Source organism: Jaculus jaculus, chromosome 10, assembly GCF_020740685.1.
Source record: "Jaculus jaculus isolate mJacJac1 chromosome 10, mJacJac1.mat.Y.cur, whole genome shotgun sequence".
Classification (NCBI taxonomy): Eukaryota; Metazoa; Chordata; class Mammalia; order Rodentia; family Dipodidae; genus Jaculus; species Jaculus jaculus.
The window spans coordinates 101,152,482-101,171,733 of NC_059111.1; the positions used below are offsets into that span (position 1 = coordinate 101,152,482).

The following is a 19,252-nucleotide window of genomic DNA, read 5'->3' on the forward strand; positions in this document are numbered from 1 at the left end:
CTGTAGAAAATCTCACCAGTAGAATGGATGAAGGAGAGGACAGAATATCTAAGCTAGAAGACCAGGTGGCAGATCTAATACAGTCCAACAAACAGAAAGACAAACTTATAGAAAAGTTTAAGTGGGAATTTCAAGATATTTGGGACACTATGAAAAGATCAAATGTAAGAATTCAGGGCATAGTAGAAGAAGAATTCCACTCCAAAGGCATAGTAGGCATCGTCAACAAAATCATAGAAGAAAATTTCCCCCAAATTGGAAAAGAGGTGCCAATGCAGATACAGGGAGCCTTTAAAACCCCAGCCAGACAAAACCTGGAAAGAACCTCTCCTCGCCATATTATAATCAAACTTCCAAGCACACAAACTAAAGAAAAAATATTGAAAGCAGTTAGAGAGAAAAATCAAGTTATCTACAAAAGCAAGTCCATCAGGATTACAGCAGATAATTCAACACAAACTTTTAAAGCCAGAAGGGCTTGGAGTGATATATTCTAAGTTCTGAAAGATAACAACTGTCAACCAAGGTTACTTTATCCTGCAAAGCTATCTATTCAAATAGACAGAGAAATAAGGACATTCCATGACAAAAGCAGGTTAAAGGAGTATTTGAAGACAAAACCAGCTCTACAGAAAATACTTGATAGAATCCTCCATGCTGAAGAAAAGGAGAAGCACACATATAAGGAACCTAGAAAAAACAAGCAATACTCAAATACTAGTTAACACAAGAGAGAAAAGGTAGAACCGGAACCACAAAAAAAAAAAAAAAAAAAAAAAAAGGCAAACATAAATACACACCTTTCAATAATATCCCTTAATATCAATGGCCTCAATGCCCCAACGAAAAGATATAGGTTTGTAGACTGGGTTAAAAAGCAGGATCCTACAATTTGTTGTCTCCAAGAAACTCACCTTTCTACAAAGGATAGACATTATCTTAGGGTGAAAGGTTCGAAGACAGTGTTTCAAGCAAATGGGCCTACCAAAGAAGCAGGGGTTGCTATCCTAATATCTGACAAGGTAGACTTCAGTCCAACGTTAGTCAAGAAAGATAAATAAGGTCACTTTATATTGATTAAGGACACACTCCAACAGGAGGTCATTACAATCCTAAACACATATGCACCTAACATGGGGGCTCCCAAATTCATCAAACAAGCACTATTAGAACTAAGGCCACAGATAACACCAAACACAGTGGTGGTGGGTGACTTTAACACCCCACTCTCATCAATTGACAGGTCATCCCAGGAAAAAATAAACAGAGAAGCATCTGGACTAAATGAGGTCATAGAAGGAATGGACCTAACAGATATACACAGGATTTTCATCCAAATGCTGCAGAATATACATTCTTTTCTGCAGCACATGGAACATTCTCTAAAATAGACCATATATTAGGACACAAAAAATGGGCTATGCAGCTAAATAGAGCATTCTCAAAGGAAGAAATACGAATGGCATATAAGCATCTAAAAGAATGTTCTACATCACTAGTCATCAGGGAAATGCAGATTAAAACTACATTGAGATTCCATCTCACTCCTGTCAGATTGGCCACCATCATGAAAACAAATGATCATAAATGTTGGCAGGGATGTGGAAAAAGAGGAACCCTTCTACACTGCTGGTGGGAATGCAATCTGGTCTAGCCATTGTGGAAATCAGTGTGGAGGTTCCTAAAACAGCTAAAGATTGATCTACCATATGACCCAGCTATAGCACTCCTAGGCATATATCCTAAGGACTCATCTCATTTCCTTAGAAGTACGTGCTCAACCATGTTTATTGCTGCTCAATTTATAGTAGCTGGGAAATGGAACCAGCCTAGATGTCCCTCAACTGATGAGTGGATAATGAAAATGTGGCACATTTATACAATGGAGTTCTACTCAGCGGTAAAGAAAAATGAAGTTATGAAATTTGCAGAAAAATGGATGGACCTGGAAAGGATTATACTAAGTGAGGTAACCCAGGCCCAGAAAGCCAAGCGCCACATGTTCTCCCTCATATGTGGATCCTAGCTATAGATGATTGGCCTCTGTGTGAGAAGGAAAATACTTAATAGCAGAGGCCAGAAAGTTAAAAAGGAGATACAAAGGGAAGAGAAAGGAAGGGAGAAGGGTACTTAATAGGTTGATATTGTATATATGTAAGTACAATGATTGTGATGGGGAGGTAATATGATGGAGAATGGAATGTCAAAGGGGAAAGTGTGGGGGGGGATTAACATGGGATTTTTTTTATAATCATGGAAAATGCTAATAAATTTTTTTTTTTTTAAATGGGCTGGAGAGGTGGCTTAGCTCTTAAGGCACTTGCCTGGGAAAGCCAAGGACCCAGCTTCCATTTCCCAGTACCCACATAAGCCAGATGCACATGGTGTCACAAGCTTCTAGTATTTGTTTGAAGTAGCTGGAATCCCTAGTGTGCCCATTCTCTCCCTCAAATAAGTAAAATAAATTTTAAAAAATTCATAAGCCAAGCCTTCATAGTTCACAATTCTCTAGGCATTTAGCATTCTTAAATTCACCACAATAATCCACCAAGCTCTGCTTGCTGCTCTTCAAGACTTCTCCAGTCCAAAGTACCAAATCCTTCCATATCCCTCCCACCAAAACCCATATGGTCAGATCTATTGCAGCAGAAACCCCACTCCTGGTACCAATTTTCCAGTTCTGTTATCTTTGTTGTTAGGACAAACATCCAACCAGAAGCAGCTAATGAGGAAAAGGTTTATTTCAGGCTTACAGTATCCAGAGTAAGCACTATCAGTGGCTGAAGCTGGCTCACTTCCATAGATGCATAGCTGAGACTATCAAGCAGCCAGCAAACACAAACATCACAGCTCCAACTGCTCTGAATGTACCTTAAGACTGGACCTAAGATCTGCCCGCAGTGAAACCTCCTCAGTAGGCTGATAGAGACTTAAGTTGCAAGCTTCATCAAAAATACCTCAGCGAGGGATTTGGACAGATACCTTAGCAGCTGAAGGCACTTGCTGGCAAAGCCTGACAGCCTGGTTTCAATTCCCTAATATCCATGTAAAGCCAAATGCACAAAGTGGCACATGCATTTGGAATTCATTTGCAGTGGCAAGAAGCCCTGGCACACCCATTCATTCTCTATTTCTCTTGCAAACAAATAATAATAATAAACATACCTCAGCCAGACATTGTGGTGCACACCTTTAATCCTAGCACTCAGGAGGCAGAGGTAGGAGGATCACCATGAATTTGAGGCTAGCCTAGAGTGAAACCCTACCTCCAAAAACCAAACAACACACTTAGGAGGCTGAAGTACAAGGATCACTGTGAGTTTGAGGCCAGCCTGGGACTACAAAGTGAGTTCCAGGTCATCCTGGGCCAGAGTGAGACGCTACTTCAAAAAAGGTAGAGGCTGGCCTCTTCAGCAAATGGTGTTTTGAAAACTGGATATATATCTGCAGAAGGATGAAAATAGATTCTTCTCTCTCACCATGCACAAGAATTAAGTCCAAATGGATTAAAGACCTTAACATCAGACCTGAAACTCTGAAACTGCTAGAGGAAAAAGTAGGGGAAACCCTTCAACATATTGGTCTTGGCAAAGACTTTCTGAATACAATCCCAATTGCTCAGGCAATAAAACCACAGATTAATCACTGGGACCTCATGAAATAACAAAGATTTTGCACTGCAAAGGACACAGTGAAAAAAGCAAAGAGGCAACCTACAGAATGGGAAAAAATCTTCGCCAGCTATATATCTGATAGAGGATTAATATCTAGAATATACAAAGAACTCAAAAAGTTAAATAATAAGGAATCAAACAAGCCAATCAAAAAATGGGCTATGGAGCTAAATAGAGCATTCTCAAAGGAAGAAATACGAATGGCATATAAGCATCTAAAAGAATGTTCTACATCACTAGTCATCAGGGAAATGCAGATTAAAACTACATTGAGATTCCATCTCACTCCTGTCAGATTGGCCACCATCATGAAAACAAATGATCATAAATGTTGGCAGGGATGTGGAAAAAGAGGAACCCTTCTACACTGCTGGTGGGAATGCAATCTGGTCTAGCCATTGTGGAAATCAGTGTGGAGGTTCCTAAAACAGCTAAAGATTGATCTACCATATGACCCAGCTATAGCACTCCTAGGCATATATCCTAAGGACTCATCTCATTTCCTTAGAAGTACGTGCTCAACCATGTTTATTGCTGCTCAATTTATAGTAGCTGGGAAATGGAACCAGCCTAGATGTCCCTCAACTGATGAGTGGATAATGAAAATGTGGCACATTTATACAATGGAGTTCTACTCAGCGGTAAAGAAAAATGAAGTTATGAAATTTGCAGAAAAATGGATGGACCTGGAAAGGATTATACTAAGTGAGGTAACCCAGGCCCAGAAAGCCAAGCGCCACATGTTCTCTCTCATATGTGGATCCTAGCTACAGATGATTGGGCTTCGTGTGAGAAGGAAAATACTTGGTAGCAGAGGCCAGTAAGTTAAAAAGGAGACATAAAGGAAAGAGAAAGGAAGGGAGGAGGATACTTAATAGGTTGATATTGTATATATGTAAGTACAATGATTGTAATGGGGAGGTAATATGATGGCAAATGTAATTTCAAAGGGGAAAGTGTGGAGGTGGGGAGGGAGGGAATTACCATGGGATATTTTTTTATAATCATGGAAAATGTTAATAAAAATTTTAAAAAAAAAAGGTAGAGGCTGGAGAGATGTCTCAGTAGTTAAGTAGCTTGCCTGCAAAGCCTCATGACCCAGGTTTGATTCCCCAGTACCCACGTAAAGCCAGATACACAGAGTGGTGGTACATACATCTGTAGTTAGTTTGTAACAGCTGGAGGATCATCTAGCACAAGCCCATTCATTCTCCCTTCTTCCCTCTTTCTCTCTCCTTGCAAATAAATAAGTTTTTAACCAAACAAAAATCACAGGCTATGGAGGACATACATTCACATTCAAATTACCACAGGAAGTTTCTAGAATAACAGCATAGGACAAGATCAAATTACTACTTTTTACTGTTACTGTGAATTTATAGAACTTTTTCAAACTCCGGCATAGAATGAACTTGAATTTTCAAAATCTCAAAATCAGCGCTTTAAAATGTGCATAGATATTTTGGGTAGAAAAGTTGGAAAGAGCCTGGACCAGGGAGGGGAAAATGGAAGGCCAAGAGTGGCTTAAGAGGTGGATGCCAAGGCTCTGGAGAGTAGCTCCTCAACACAAGGGAAGGGCAGTTCTTTGCCTCTCTTTCTCCGTGTGGGCTTAGCCATACAGCTGAGGGATGGCACAGCAACCAAAGGTTTTATCAAGCAAAGCTTCTGCTTTTTTGGAAACCCTTATTGGGTTCATTTTTTACAAACACTATTCATCCACTAAGTTTTCACAGCCTACATTCTCCACCAGAAGGTGAGCTTAGTTCTCAGAGGACAGTGTTCTCCATGTTGAGGACATGATTTGAAATGAGTGACAGAAGCCTTCTATACGAAATTACCCTTGGGCTGGAGAGATGGCTTAGCAGTTTGCCTGCAAAGCCAAAGGACCCAGGTTTGATTCCCCAGGACCTACATAAGCCAGATGCACAACGTGGTGCATGCATCTAGAGTTTGTTTGCAGTGGCTGGAGGCCCTGGCACACTCTTTCTCTCTGTCTCTTTCTCTGTCAAATAAATAAATAAAACTTAAAAATAAAGAAAATACCCTTTTAACCTACAAATAAATGTTTACAACATAATCCATTTCTATATTAAGGGCCATCTATTCCTCCATAATAATTCAGAGTATACAACTAAAAACAGAAATACAATTAAGAAGAAAGCAAGCCCTTTAGAATTAGATACACTTTGGTTAAAATCTCAGTTCTTATTTTTTTAATTTTTAAAAATTTTTATTTACTTGAGAGAAAGACATACGGGGGGGGGGGGGAATGGGCATGCCAGTACAAACAGACTCTAGATGCATGTGCCACTTTGTATATCTGGCTCACATGGGTCCCGGGGAATTGAACCAAGGTCCTTTGGCTTTGCAGGCAAGCACCTTAACCACTAAGCCATCTCTCCAGCCCCTGAGTTCTATTATTAATAGGCTAACTTGGACTGACTTACCCTCTCTTCATCTCAGTTTCACCTATACAATAGGGAATAAAGTGCTTACCTTACTTGGATATTAAGAAGAATAAAAGTATTCCTTTTCCATAGTGAGAACTTTAGGATAGATCAAGGGAACTTGTGATCCAAACCTGGTCAGTCAAAGCACTTAGTTTTTCCCACTCTAAACTCAAGAAGAATATAATACCAACAGCCCACAGTATTTATTTTCCAGCTATCTGAAGGTGGAAGGTGCAACGGCAGCTGCAGTGCTCTAGCACCCCACTGTTCTGCAGATGGGAGGGAGGCAGGCCGTGGCCCCTGGTGCTTTGGCTACTTTGGTTTCCATGTAGCTGCACTTACATCTCCTCCAGAGGGTTCTTCCCAGGCTTCCCCGCCGCCCATGAAGTGCTGCCTGTGTCTTCCTCCTTGGCTGCACAAAAGCACTTCAAGGCAAGAGCTTATTTATCCTCATTCATCTCATCCCTGATCCCAGACCCTTGCAAGCCCAAGCCCCTCCAGCCTCCAGGAACTTGTCTTATAGGCTTCCTGCCCCCTCTGCCTTCCCTCCCCCTTAAAGGCCTTGTTCTCCTTTGCCTTTTCTGTCTCATACAAGTTCCCTGAGGCCTAGGCCTGGCTTTGCCATTCCTGTGGTGGCAGGACTGTCACAGCACAGGTGGCCAGTGAACATGGATGGGATGCCCAGGTTGGACATGAGTGCTCTTGAGAACTCCTCAGTAAGCACCCATCTCCATTTCCACCCCACGGCCGGATCTTGCCAGTCATTCTTACTCTTACATTCTTTCCTCCCTTTGGCTATCACACTTCCCTAACAAATCCTCTGATAAAAATAATAAGACCCATTAATTTTCACATTTACATCTTCATAAATAGTATGGTGAACCAAGTTTCCCACATTTTCAAGTTATGTCTTGAAACTTGATGACTCAGTAAGCAGAAAAAGGGAACAGGAAGCCAGAAGTGGATATAGAATTGATTTTTTTTTTCTTTCAGAGACACATTTTATACAACTTTCAACATTTATACTTTCAAACAAAATGAGCAAAAAATACAGAGTGCTAAAAAAATCAAAACATAAGTAATACAATTTTAATTTCATTATTTTAAAATACAGAAATTGGAAAGAATACCAAATACAACTTGAAGCAAGTCACTTGTCTTCCCTATAATAATCAATGGAGGCTACTTAAAGTCTTACAAATTCAGAGTCAAACAGAAACAAAATAAATACTGTACACTTTCCCTGCCTGCAGGCAAAAGATGGGAAATACTGTTCTGAATAAAAACAAATGCTCTTAAAGCTTCCACATCCCACTCCCAGCCACACCCCATTCCACTGTCACAGTGTGTTTCTGTATTCAAAGGACACACATGTGCACGCACACTGGCTGCCTACACACAGATGAGACACTACTCTGCAGACACCCCAAACCAGAAGGAAACAGTCACCTGGGACTATGGGCATAAAAAGCAGTAAGGAAAGTCAGTCAGGCTAGCAAAACATTACTACAAAACTAGTAAGTACCATAGCCAACAACTGTCCTCTTTTCAAATTTCACAGAGTTAAAACCCTAAAATCAATTCTACCCCTCCCCATTATCACCCTCAAATACCCCAAAAAGAAAATTTACTGAAGCACTGGCAAAGTTAGACATTTCACAATAAATGTGAAAATTCATATTATATAATCTCTTAAATGAACCTTTTCACCCTCTTTCCACAGCATGAAACTGTTATGGCTTAATATATATTAAAAGTAGAAAAGTATTTTCCAAAGGAAATACAGTCTGCGAAGATGCACGTGCATTTCCTGATCAGTGCTATTCATACCGAACAGCTGCATGACTTGCTTTTGCAGTCAGAAGCTGTTTTTGGAAAAACTGAGGTTATAGCATTTGATTCAGTCTAACCATAAACTGTAAGGCCCTTAGTTTGGTTTAGGTTTCTTTTGCAAGATAAAATAACCTTGGGGTTCACTTAGCAAGTTACACCTCAGGTCCCTGACTATAATGTATAAGTTACATGCATGTTTTGTAAAAATAAAAGATTACTTATAAATTTTAGAGGGGAGAAATGATTCCATATAAGGAATTAACTCAGTTAATGCTGGTAATTTTTACCAACCACAGTCCACCAAAGAAATAGAAGCATATGTGTGGGTCATTTGATTAATACAAAGCATTATATATTCTAGCACTTATGATAATTGTTTTGGTGAAAAATATGGGAGGAAAATAGCTGACATTTTGAAAATGAAGTAGCATTAAAAAAAATGGTTGAAGACAATTTTTTGATGACTGAGTTCCGTTTATGACTGCTTTCTAAAATGAAGAAAAGTGAATCCAGAATGCCACATGTCTTGCATAGGTTAACTACTTGGAGGTCAAGGGCTACGCTGTAGCCAGGTTTTCATTAATAAAATAGTGCAGAACAGATAAATTTGTTGGAAGAGTCACTGAATAGTTTCAGAAAAGTTTTTAAAAAATGTAATGTTACAGTTAGGACAGAGCATTAAGACACTAGGGGGCACTGAGTGAGGGAGAACCTGAGGGTATCTCAAATGAGTGAATTCTCTCCTGTCCAGTAAAAGGAAAAATTACTATCGAATAATAAAAGCACAGTCAACACAGTAAGCTAATTGCTTTGGAAATAGATGTTTGCTTCTTAATCACCTTAATTGTTCAAGAAGTTTATGGAAAGGATATCCTATTTTTATTTCACTTATGGCATGGTATTTACTGAAAAACAAAGGGAAGGATTTTTAGTAAGGCTACAGTATTAAGGTTAATTATGTTCAACAGCAATTTAGTGAGTACATCAATTCTTCCCATTTCTTTCTACCTAGCCTCAAGGAAGCCTGTGGACGCCATCCACAAGTCAAGCAGAGGCTGCAGTGTCTCAGAACAAGGCCTATTTAAGAAAGTAAAGTATGAAAGGTCCCACATCCATCCACTGTTGTTTCCCTGGCAAATCCCTGTCCCTTATCCTATCTGGCTTACACAGGTTTCTCTCACTGACTGGATTTCCCTTAAGATGACCAACCTTAATATTGCTTTAGATGAAAGTCTAAAACATCAGAAATGCCTTAGCCTGCCTCCCGGCCTCCCCAACCCTGGTAGGGGAGTTAAACCCATTCATAGGCTAGGCAAGAGCTTTTCTTTATATAGGGAACTGGTTTCATATTTAATGAAAAAGGTGAATTTTAAAATACTCAAGTTTATGTTACAGAGTACATTGTCTCTCTATGTGGAAACTGAAAATGACCATCTGTTGTAATAGTTACTTGTAAATAGCACACTAGGACATACAATTATTCCTATCAACTCTCCAGAAGTAGTCTTACTGTGTATATAATGTCTTCTGAGATAAGCAGATACCTTTCTGTTGAACACATGTTGACTTATCTTGCTTTATTTACCAGGGCTATTGTTACCCAACCCAGAACACTTTGTGGAGTCTCATCTTCCTAACCACCGAATTTTCCCCCTTAAGTCCGGTAGGTAGCTGCTCAATCATTTCAATTCCATTACTTATTTTACCATTATCTTGTATCTGAAGAGTACACCAAATCTGGAGGACCAGACTATCCTAATACCTGGTTGAGAAAAACCTAAAGGTAGTTTTCAGTTATGCTAAATTATGGCATACTTGACAATAAACATTTTCACTCTATTCATAAAAGAGCTCACTTCTTTTTCTTTCACATTAAGAAGCACCGAATCTGCAATAATTCAGCACCTTGTTAGAGAGTTTTCAGATTTTTTTTTTTTTTAGGCAGCATGCCTTGGGTATATTTGGTATGAAGTAAGTTTTATCAATAACGGCAATTATCATTTGTAACTTAAATAATAGTAATTCCCTAAGTATGGCATGTTAATAGATTAAAGAATGCTTTTCTGTATGTTTTTCTTTACTAGTTATAAGTATTTTTACCTAAACTTAAAAATAAGAAAAATAAGACCCAGCAAAAGTTACTTATTCCAGGTCATACAGTCGACACATAATTGGTAGAACTTACACCAACACTCAGGCCTTTTGCTTCCTTCCATGCTATACCACAGCCTCATAATTAAGTTACTAACTTATGGAATACTTTTTAAATTTTAAAGAACTCGGATCATTTTACTTCCACTTCTACAGTGGAGTATCTCAGTTAAAACTAATAAAGTTATGCTGTTTGTTATGAAGAGTCTTCTGCTCAGGTATACTTAGAAATGAAAATAATACTGCAAACTTCCTGGAGAAGACATTTTCACAGGCAGAGACCACAATTGCACCTTGAGATTTCCCTATAGTGCTAACTAGTGCTGGGTACACAGATGTCTGATGGATACCTGCTGTTCTCATATGAATTAATGCAGTAGAATATACTGAAAAGTCATTAATTAAGATTATTAAAACACAGAACAATATTCAAGCTAAGTATTTGACTAGTGATATAATTGGGTTTGTTTTCTCTTTGAGTTAATGATGGTTTCAGTAGAATAGTAAACTTTGAATGTTTCAGAAATGAACTGATATTTATTAATTTCAATGTATTCCTAAGATATTGAGCTACTTATAAGCTGCCAGGTTTTTATTGTGATATCATTCACTGATACTGGGGAGTATAATATTATGTAATGCTGTTAATTGCAGTACAGTGGACTTCAGGCTAAGGGTCACTAAATTGAATCAATATAGGAAAACTACTTTTAAAGTTGTATACATTAAATAACTTATTCTCAATTTTGCACAACTGTATTTGCTTATGACTAACAAAATGCTATCACTGCTACCTTCTTATCTAGGTTGTGGTGTAGTGTTTATGAATGACACTAAGGAAAAGACAGAGGTTACTTATTACTGTTGAGTCCAAATCCTGGCAATAGTCACCTCAAAGTTTAGTCATTTCCATGAGCTAAAGGGACATGTTACAGCTGGATAACTCTATTGGAAGTTTTACTGAAAAAGTCACCTGATGGGTAGCTGAATTTTTAGCACAAAAAAATTACATGTAATCTATTACAGTGGTTATGTTAACTTGTTAAAAGTCTTGTTAATTAATCAGTTAAAACTGCCAAAAATTAATCCACAGTAGCATCACTTGAGAATTCCACATACTGGCTACTCAGAATTAGTGTTTATCAGCTGAAGGACACAGGGTAGACACTGGCCACAATTTTAATTCATGAAAATAAACTGAATTTTGATTTCTTTATGACTAAATAAGAAAAAGGTATGAAAAATGTAAAGAAAAAATCCAAATCATGATGTAACTGAAAAAAGAAAAGAAATCACCATTCTCACTTCTTAACCCAAAATGAAAATGAGTGTTCAAATACTAAAACAGGGTCTACAGAAAACCATTATGTCACAGTTATATACTGTGGGAAGATGAGGGCCTCAGACAAACCCATTTTTTGTATCTTTGAGATACGCTGGCTATCTAGTGGCTGATCACAGCCATCCTCTAGAAGTCATGGCAGAGTGCAGACAGGTATGAAAAAGGCTGTCTACAGATGCTAAAGATTTCCATAAAACTTCCTCACAACATCCAAATAAGATTCAAACTTTGGTCCAGATACTCTGAACAAAAAAGGCGAATTTATAACTCCATAGTTATCCCATGGAATACTGGAATGGAGACAGAATGAGAAATATTTCTCTTTGGAAATATACATTTAAATACAACCATGAAAAGTAATGGTACATATTGTTTCCTTAGCAACTTAAAGATAACAGAAAAGGAAAAGTCCCGCTACCTTGCTGAGTGACAAAGAAAAATCCATTTATATGGCCATGTTTCTTCTTGATAAGAATAAAATTCATCCTATTTGCCTATAGTCTTTATAAAAATTTGTAGAATGAGAGACCCCCAGCAATCATTTAGAGGGGAAAAAGGGAGAATATACTATTATAAGAAACTGAAAACTTGCATTTAGTAAAAATTGTACATAAAAGGGAAAATCATTATCCTAAAGTTCAACCAGACACTTAACCTCAATATTCATTGGGCAAGTTAAGATAGATGGAAGAAACTGCAAAAAAAGCACCCATTTACTCCAAATCTGTATCTGCATTCTTTAGATTAAAAAATGAATACACATACACACACATCTATTCCAACATGCTTGCTTCTATACAACTTATTACATAGTATAATTCTAGTGCATTATAGCTTATGCAGATTTGAATGACCTAAGCCAAATCCTATTTTCAACAAATTAAGTCTAAAGAATAAAAGCATGGTAAGATATAACCTCTGTGGCAGGTGTTGGCCCTGTCTTCCAACACCAGCAGTATGAAGAAGGCCTTCTGTAATTATAAATGTTTTTGGAAAAACTATAAACATGACAATTTAACCAAACTTATACTTTCCCCACAACTAGGAAAAAGATATTAAAGCTGTTTTCTTTGGGACCCAGATATCATCAGGAGAAATGAAAATGCAGTAAGTCTATTTGTTTATATTTAGAAGAAAACCACAATGTCAAAGGAGATGATAAATGAGAGTCTTTTATGGAATTCTTAAATATTGGCTATGAAAGTATTTCCCTGCAAAGAGAAGGATCTTGTTGGGTCATCTCAAAATGTTGGGGAGGGTGGGTGCAGAGGGAAAGTGGGTTTAAGGGAATCAACCTGGGTAACAGTATGCACCTTGGATGTTAGCAAAAGCGAAGCTAATAGCTTATAAAAAACACATGAAATATATAAAATAAAATGATTTTCATATACATCTTAATTTAAAATAATTAATGCATCAAATCCCTGTTTAAGACTTTAACCTGAATATCAAATTTAAGAGTCCAGACTAGTTACCGTTACTGTGGCCCGTCCCCACATGTAACACACACACTATCAAAAATAATTTAAAAACCTTCACATTCTTAAATCTAAATTAGTGAGATATTTCTCCAGAAATCTTCCAAATAAATAGCTTTAAAAAAAAAGAATTTAAAAGCTGTTAACTTTTAAAAAAAAATCTGTTAAATAAATTATTGATAATTCTTTACCCTACTACTGAAGATAAATCAAGACACTACCAACAACAAAATGAAATTCAAGCCCTGACAAGAGACCTTTCCAGTTCAAGGTCTCTTTTTAAGTTTCTACCCTCCTTCCTCTCCCCCACCAGGTCCAAAGGGTTATTGCTGAGTGGGTGTGGCACAGTGAAAATGCAGCATCGGGTTCATTCTGTTCTTCAGGCAGTGTTCTTACTGTCCGCACAAACCGCTCCAGGCAGGGGGACAGCGGAAGCTCCAGGCTCCCACACCCCAAGACTGGCCTCCAAAGCCAGGAGTGGCTGCAACAGCAGCTCCGTCACACAAAGAAACGTGCGTGGCCATTTCTGTTCAACTTAAGGATCTTCCCAAGACGTTGTTTAGCTGTTGCCATTCCTTTTTTTGGACGTTTACCTATAAGAAAAAAATAACAACATTGTAAATACTAATGAAAAGCCTTCTGGCCAGATAGTACGTGGAAGACTTAAGGGAGGGCTTTATTGTAAGCAAGCCTGCTAAATGTTCCCATCAGCTACACTTCTGAACTTCATGGTTTAACATCTTTCAACCATATCACACAAGAGGTGAAGATCATCTATGCTTCAGCAACAAAATGGACTGCCACTTTATCCACACCCCAGGAACCACTGCCCACTCTGTACTCTGGGTCATGCTTGCTCCTCTGCCTTCATTCCGATTCTGTTGCTACCCCTAACTCAGCCTGGTAAACTGCTTATGATACTTCTTTATGATCTACTTCCTCCTGACTCCTAGGACTGGCTTAGAATGGTATCCTCTCTCTTCATTCCCATAGCATCTCATATCTCTGCTATCCACTGTTGTCCATATTATAGGAGATGGTAAACAACACAAGTAGAGACTGTAGCTCAAACTGCCAACACTGCCACCACACACAGTCAGCAATGTAACTTAATTTGCAAATGTGTAAAACTTACCTTTAGTAGCCTGGTTGCTAATAGGTGGTGGGTTTGATGCAGGTCTCTTGGTGGGGTGAAGGGGCACTGAAAAGGAAGTTTCACCAACTGGCCTTTCTGGGCTTAGGCTGCCATTACTTATCTGGCATGGCCCTGAAACCAAGCTGGGATTCTGCATGTACTTTCCATTCTGAAGGCTTGAGCCACTGCTGTCCACATAATGCCTGTTTTGTGCCTTCTGACTGATTTCTGATGAGCCTTCCTTTTTGATGCATTTCTGGTTTCTACTTAGGTCCTGAAGAAGAGGGAAGAAAATGTAGCTGAATGTTTTGCGTTTCAGTTAAATGAGATCAATTCAAGTTTGCTATGTATTAGCAAAGTTCAGAGAGAGAGGCAAGAGAGAACATACGAATAAACAGACTACCCCATTTTGGTCTTTAAACCTCAGATGACCACCTTCACGAATGATAGTCATCTCAGTTCATAACAGACCTAGTAGTTCAGAAGATTAGTTCAAACTATGTAAGTCTTGAAGTTGGATAAGTCAAGATGAAAAGGGAGTGAGGCCAGGTGTGGTGATGCATGCCTTTAATCCCAACACTCAGTAGGTTAAGGTAGGAGGATCACTGTGAGTTCAAGACCAGCCTGGGCTAAAGTGAGACCCTTCTTTAAAAAAAATAAAAGAAAACAGAAGAAAAAGGAAAAGGAGTGAGAGCATACCTAAAGAAGCAGAGGTGTTGTCTGCCATTCTACCCGGTATAGAAGAAACCCAGTATGGGCCAGTGGAAGCCACTGTTACCTTGGCCCAGCATAGTTCTCATATACTCTTAAGTGTAATGAACTACCTTTTTTCCTCCCCTTTGGGAACTAAACTTCTATAAGGTTCATCTATGCTGTATCTGTTTACTAGAAGAAGTCCAAGATCCAGAACCTAAGCCTCATCTTTTAACTAGAACTCCTCTTTCAGTCTCTCAATATTATTAACTTTAAAGAAAAAAAAACCTGCTAACTAGAGGTCAGTCTTGAAATTATCTGAGAGGATTATGATAAGCATTAAAAAGAAAAGGGAACAGATAACACATGAAAAGTTTTTTTAAAGAAAGTAAAAGCAGTATCAACAATTCAAAAACTCCTCTTAATATTTCAACTTTTGAATATACCTGAGGATTAAATCTGGAAGTTCTGTCTAATTGTTTAGTCCAGGAAGAAGTTCTCAAGTCTTGTTGATCTTCAGTCTTGGCATGATATCCTAGAGAGAAGATTTAATTAAATTATCTTTGAACAAACTTGATCCCAAAGAACAAAATTAGGTTACTTCTTAAAAATGGAAGAAAATTTAGGCTGACTTTTGTCTAAAGCATGTATGCGTGCGCGCGCGCACGCGCGCACACACACACACACACTCTTTAGATATTTATTCACATAGCTTCTCTTTCACTGTGCTTCTTTCCCTCTCAAAAACACAGTCATCAGCTCACAACTGAACTTACTATTACTTTCAATTCTGGTAGCGCACACCCTTAATCCTAGCACCAGGGAGGCAGAGGTAGGAGGATCACCATGAGTTTGAGGCCACCCTGAGATTACATAGTGGATTCCAGATCAGCCTGAGCTAGAGAGAGACCCTACCTCGGGGGGGGGGGGGGGGGGGGGAGAGGAATGTCTTTATATGACAACTTTTCAGCCACATGCTGGAAACCCAACAGTCACCAGTCAAGCCCTATGGCCATATGCTGTTGAGTGAAACCAAATGCAACACACTCTTTAAATGGCCTATTTTCAATAAAGAATAAAAGCAAATGTTTCCCTGAATTTTGTAGTACTGCTATTAAAGCCTTCTCTTTGCATGGGACTAAACAGATTATAAGACAAAATGGAGCAGGGGAAAGAGAGATAAATCTAGATTTAAATTACCAATGCAATTATAGGTAAATTATTAACTTTTCCAAACTTTATAGTTTTCTTTTATACAGTAAACAATGACTTTGAGATCAGATTTGGTCCTAGGTTCAAATTCCAACAGATTTGAATAATAGCTATATAAAATGTAGGCAATTTAAATTAACTTCACTGAATCATATGTCCTTTTCTTGTAAAATGAGATTGATATTGCTGATTTTATTAATGGTGTTTCAAGAATTCTTCAAATAGATGTCAAACATCTGGTACATAGCTAACCAATCTTTAATTACATGGGACTGAATCCAATTGTGACACGTCTTCTTCCCAGTTCTTGGACTTTTTTGAGAAACTTTTTTTTTTTTCTCTGAAGGCACAGAGTTCTAAGAAGCACTAGGTGGCACCACTGACATCTCAGTGAGTCTGATTTTTTCCTACTACTTCCTTTTAGAGAAAGATAATTGGTTTTCTGGGCTGGAGACATTGCTCAGTGGTTAAAGACACCTGCTTGCAAAGCCTGAGAGCCCAGGTTTGAGTTCCCAGTACCCAAATAAAGCCAGATGCACGAAGTGGCTCATGTGCCTGCAGTCTGTTTACAGTAGCAGGAGGCCTGGTGCACTCGTACTTACTCTTTTTCTGTCTGCCTTTCTGTCTCTGTCTCTCTCAAATAAATAAATAAAAATATTTTTTTAAGTTGGTTTTCCCTCTCAGGAAAATGGGCTGATTTAGCAGGCCATTTAGGATACTAAAATAGTCCTTCCACCCTGACCAACTTCACTATTCATGAGAGGAAAATGCAAGAGCAATGGTAGAATGATGCCAGTAAACACAATTCTCAACTCCATGTCATTTACATTTTGAGTTCTTATGTTTGCATTTTGTTTTTACAAGACTTGTCAGCCCTATATATATATATATATATATATATTTTTTTTTTTGGCAAATTTTCTCAGCATTTTTTACAGTAAAGAGTCCTAAGCCAGACATGGTGGCACACGCCTTTAATCCCAGCACTTGGAAGGCAGAGGTAGGAAGATCACTGTGAGTTCGAGGCCACCCTGAGACCACAGAGTGAATTCCAGGTCAGTGTGAGCTAGAGTGAGATCCTACCTCGAAAAAACAAAACAAAACAAAAAGAGTCTTTATTTATACAGTCTCAAACCTCAACTAGGGTTATAGTGCTACTAGGCTGGGAATCATGTTTCTTTTCAGAGACTGATAATTTATGTTTCTTACCACATTCCACTGTTTTATCAAAGCGACACAACTGCCTAACTTCAGGGTTACTGCTGTGGCAGCTGCTAGGATCCTGAAGAGAGTTCTTCTCATTGCCGCAGTCTGTGCTTTGAACTTGCCTTTGTAAACATGTGGAATAGTGCAGCCCTGCCATAGACAGCATGCCCTGAATAGCTTCTTCCTCTGTACTCGTGGAGGTAGGACATTCCCTAAGAAGGAGGTAATCAAACACAGACAAGTGTCTCTTTTTCTTTTCCTGGTAAAATTTTCAGTAAAATGAAAAAAACATGTTTTCACAGCATTTACATCACAATATAAAACAACTATTGCTGAGTGTGGTGGCACATTCCTTTAATCCCAGCACTTGGGAGACAGAGGTAGGAGGATCACAGTGAGTTTGAAGCCACCCTGAGACTACCCAATGAATTCCAGGTCAGCCTGGGCTAAAGCAACACTCTACCTTGAAAAACAAACAAAAAACTATTACCATCAGCAAGCCTACCTTTTAATTGGAATTTCACTTCTAGATGGCTTCTGGCTCTTCCTAAGGAGGTTCCTCATTCTATCAGATTCCTCCTTAAAGTTTGATGTTATTACATGTTTCTTTTCATCACCTGAACTTTCAGACTCTTCAGTGGTGAAATTAATTTTCTGAAATAATAAGTACTTATATGGAAACAAAGATACATAGAAAGTGACCAAGGCTGCACAGTCTAATCAGAAGAGTTTACCAGTGTAGGGAATTTAGAACCTTAATTATCATAGGATGACTTCTATATAACCAAAAACTTAAATCCTCTAGCAACTACAGTTACATACTATTTGAATACAAAACATACAGTACAGGCTTTCTTTAATGTACATAAAATGTAGCCTGCAAGAAATATGAACCACACATGAATAATAGTGTAAGAAGTCTCTTCTCCTACCCTTCCCACAACCAGACAGTGCATACATGAGGTCACTACAGGAAGACGCTGCTCTGTACACATCAGAGACAAAGCTTTGGGAAAGCTTGTCATCTGCCCTCCTCCCAGGTGAAGCTACATGAGTGTTTTATATTCCCATCCAGTGACATACATCTCAGGCTTTTAGGCATACCAGTGCAGTGCAATCAGGTCCAGAGTCTTCTGAATCAGAAATATCAGAATATTCTGATGATCTATTCCTGAGTTCGGCTTTCACACTTGTAAAAAACCCTGATGAAGGGTAAAGATGAGAGAAAAATTATTAGAACTTTATGAACAAGATGGTAAGATGACCTCTGAAGCCTAACCAGCTTCATGATGCCTTTCCATCTCCTGTTCTACCCTTTCTTTCTCACTGCTTTTATTTTCATTATCTCTTTCTCCCCACCAAGGTCTTTCTCCCTAATTGACAAAGGTACAGACAGAAGTATGTACTTAAAATGGTTATTGGTTATGGAACTTCTGGAAAAGAGTTTTTGAAAACTAAAATTAACTACAAGTTTTTGTTTTTTCCCTAGGTAGGGTCTCACTCTAGCTCAGGCTTACCTGGAAATCATTATATAGCCTCAAGGTGGCCTTGAACTCATGGGGATCCTCCTACCTCTGCCTCCTGAGTGCTGTGATTAAAGGTGTGCACCACCATGCCAAGCTAAGATTCTTTAAAAAAAAATTTTTTTTTTACCTTATTTGCAAGTGGGTGTGTAGAAATGGAAGGAGGGGAAAAGGGTGTGCCAGGGCCTCTTGCCATGGCAAGTGAACTCCAGATGCATGCCCAACTTTGTCATCATCTGGCTTTATATGGGTATTGAATCTGGGCTACCAGCTTTATATAATCAAGCACCTTTAACTGCTCAGCCATCTCTCCAGCCCTACAAAATGCTTTTGATATTCCTTGTGAATTAGTTTCCTCACTATAGAACAAACCTAAGATGCATTCACCAGAGAGTGAATTAAACTAGCTTATAATCTGGCTCTTCCATAAGGCACTGTCACATACAAATATGGCATCAATTCTCAGTGATTCACTACCTTTGTTGATGTGAATCAAGGCAAAATCACCAATTATAGGAGGACCAAATTTACCCAGGACTAGTAAGGACTAAGACA

At 38.6% G+C, this 19,252-nt stretch overlaps 1 protein-coding gene and 1 long non-coding RNA gene across 3 annotated transcripts in view; one reads left to right on the plus strand and one right to left on the minus strand.

Moving 5' to 3' along the window:
* The window catches only part of LOC123463996, a 68,091-nt gene that overhangs the window by 24,232 nt on the left and 24,607 nt on the right, over nt 1–19,252 (plus strand). For both annotated transcript variants that reach the window (XR_006639288.1, XR_006639289.1), the window contains exons 2-3: nt 9,546–9,620; nt 12,496–12,557. This is a non-coding gene — a long non-coding RNA (uncharacterized LOC123463996). The remainder of the gene's footprint in view (nt 1–9,545; nt 9,621–12,495; nt 12,558–19,252) is intronic.
* The window catches only part of Kdm7a (lysine demethylase 7A), a 73,782-nt gene continuing 67,627 nt past the window's right edge, over nt 13,098–19,252 (minus strand). Inside the window, exons 15-20 of the mRNA XM_045160111.1 lie at nt 18,279–18,376; nt 17,680–17,828; nt 17,178–17,386; nt 15,203–15,291; nt 14,064–14,337; nt 13,098–13,521 (exon numbers count right to left, since the gene is read on the minus strand). Of these exons, the coding sequence (XP_045016046.1) occupies nt 13,427–13,521; nt 14,064–14,337; nt 15,203–15,291; nt 17,178–17,386; nt 17,680–17,828; nt 18,279–18,376 (914 nt within the window). The 3' untranslated portion in view covers nt 13,098–13,426. The remainder of the gene's footprint in view (nt 13,522–14,063; nt 14,338–15,202; nt 15,292–17,177; nt 17,387–17,679; nt 17,829–18,278; nt 18,377–19,252) is intronic.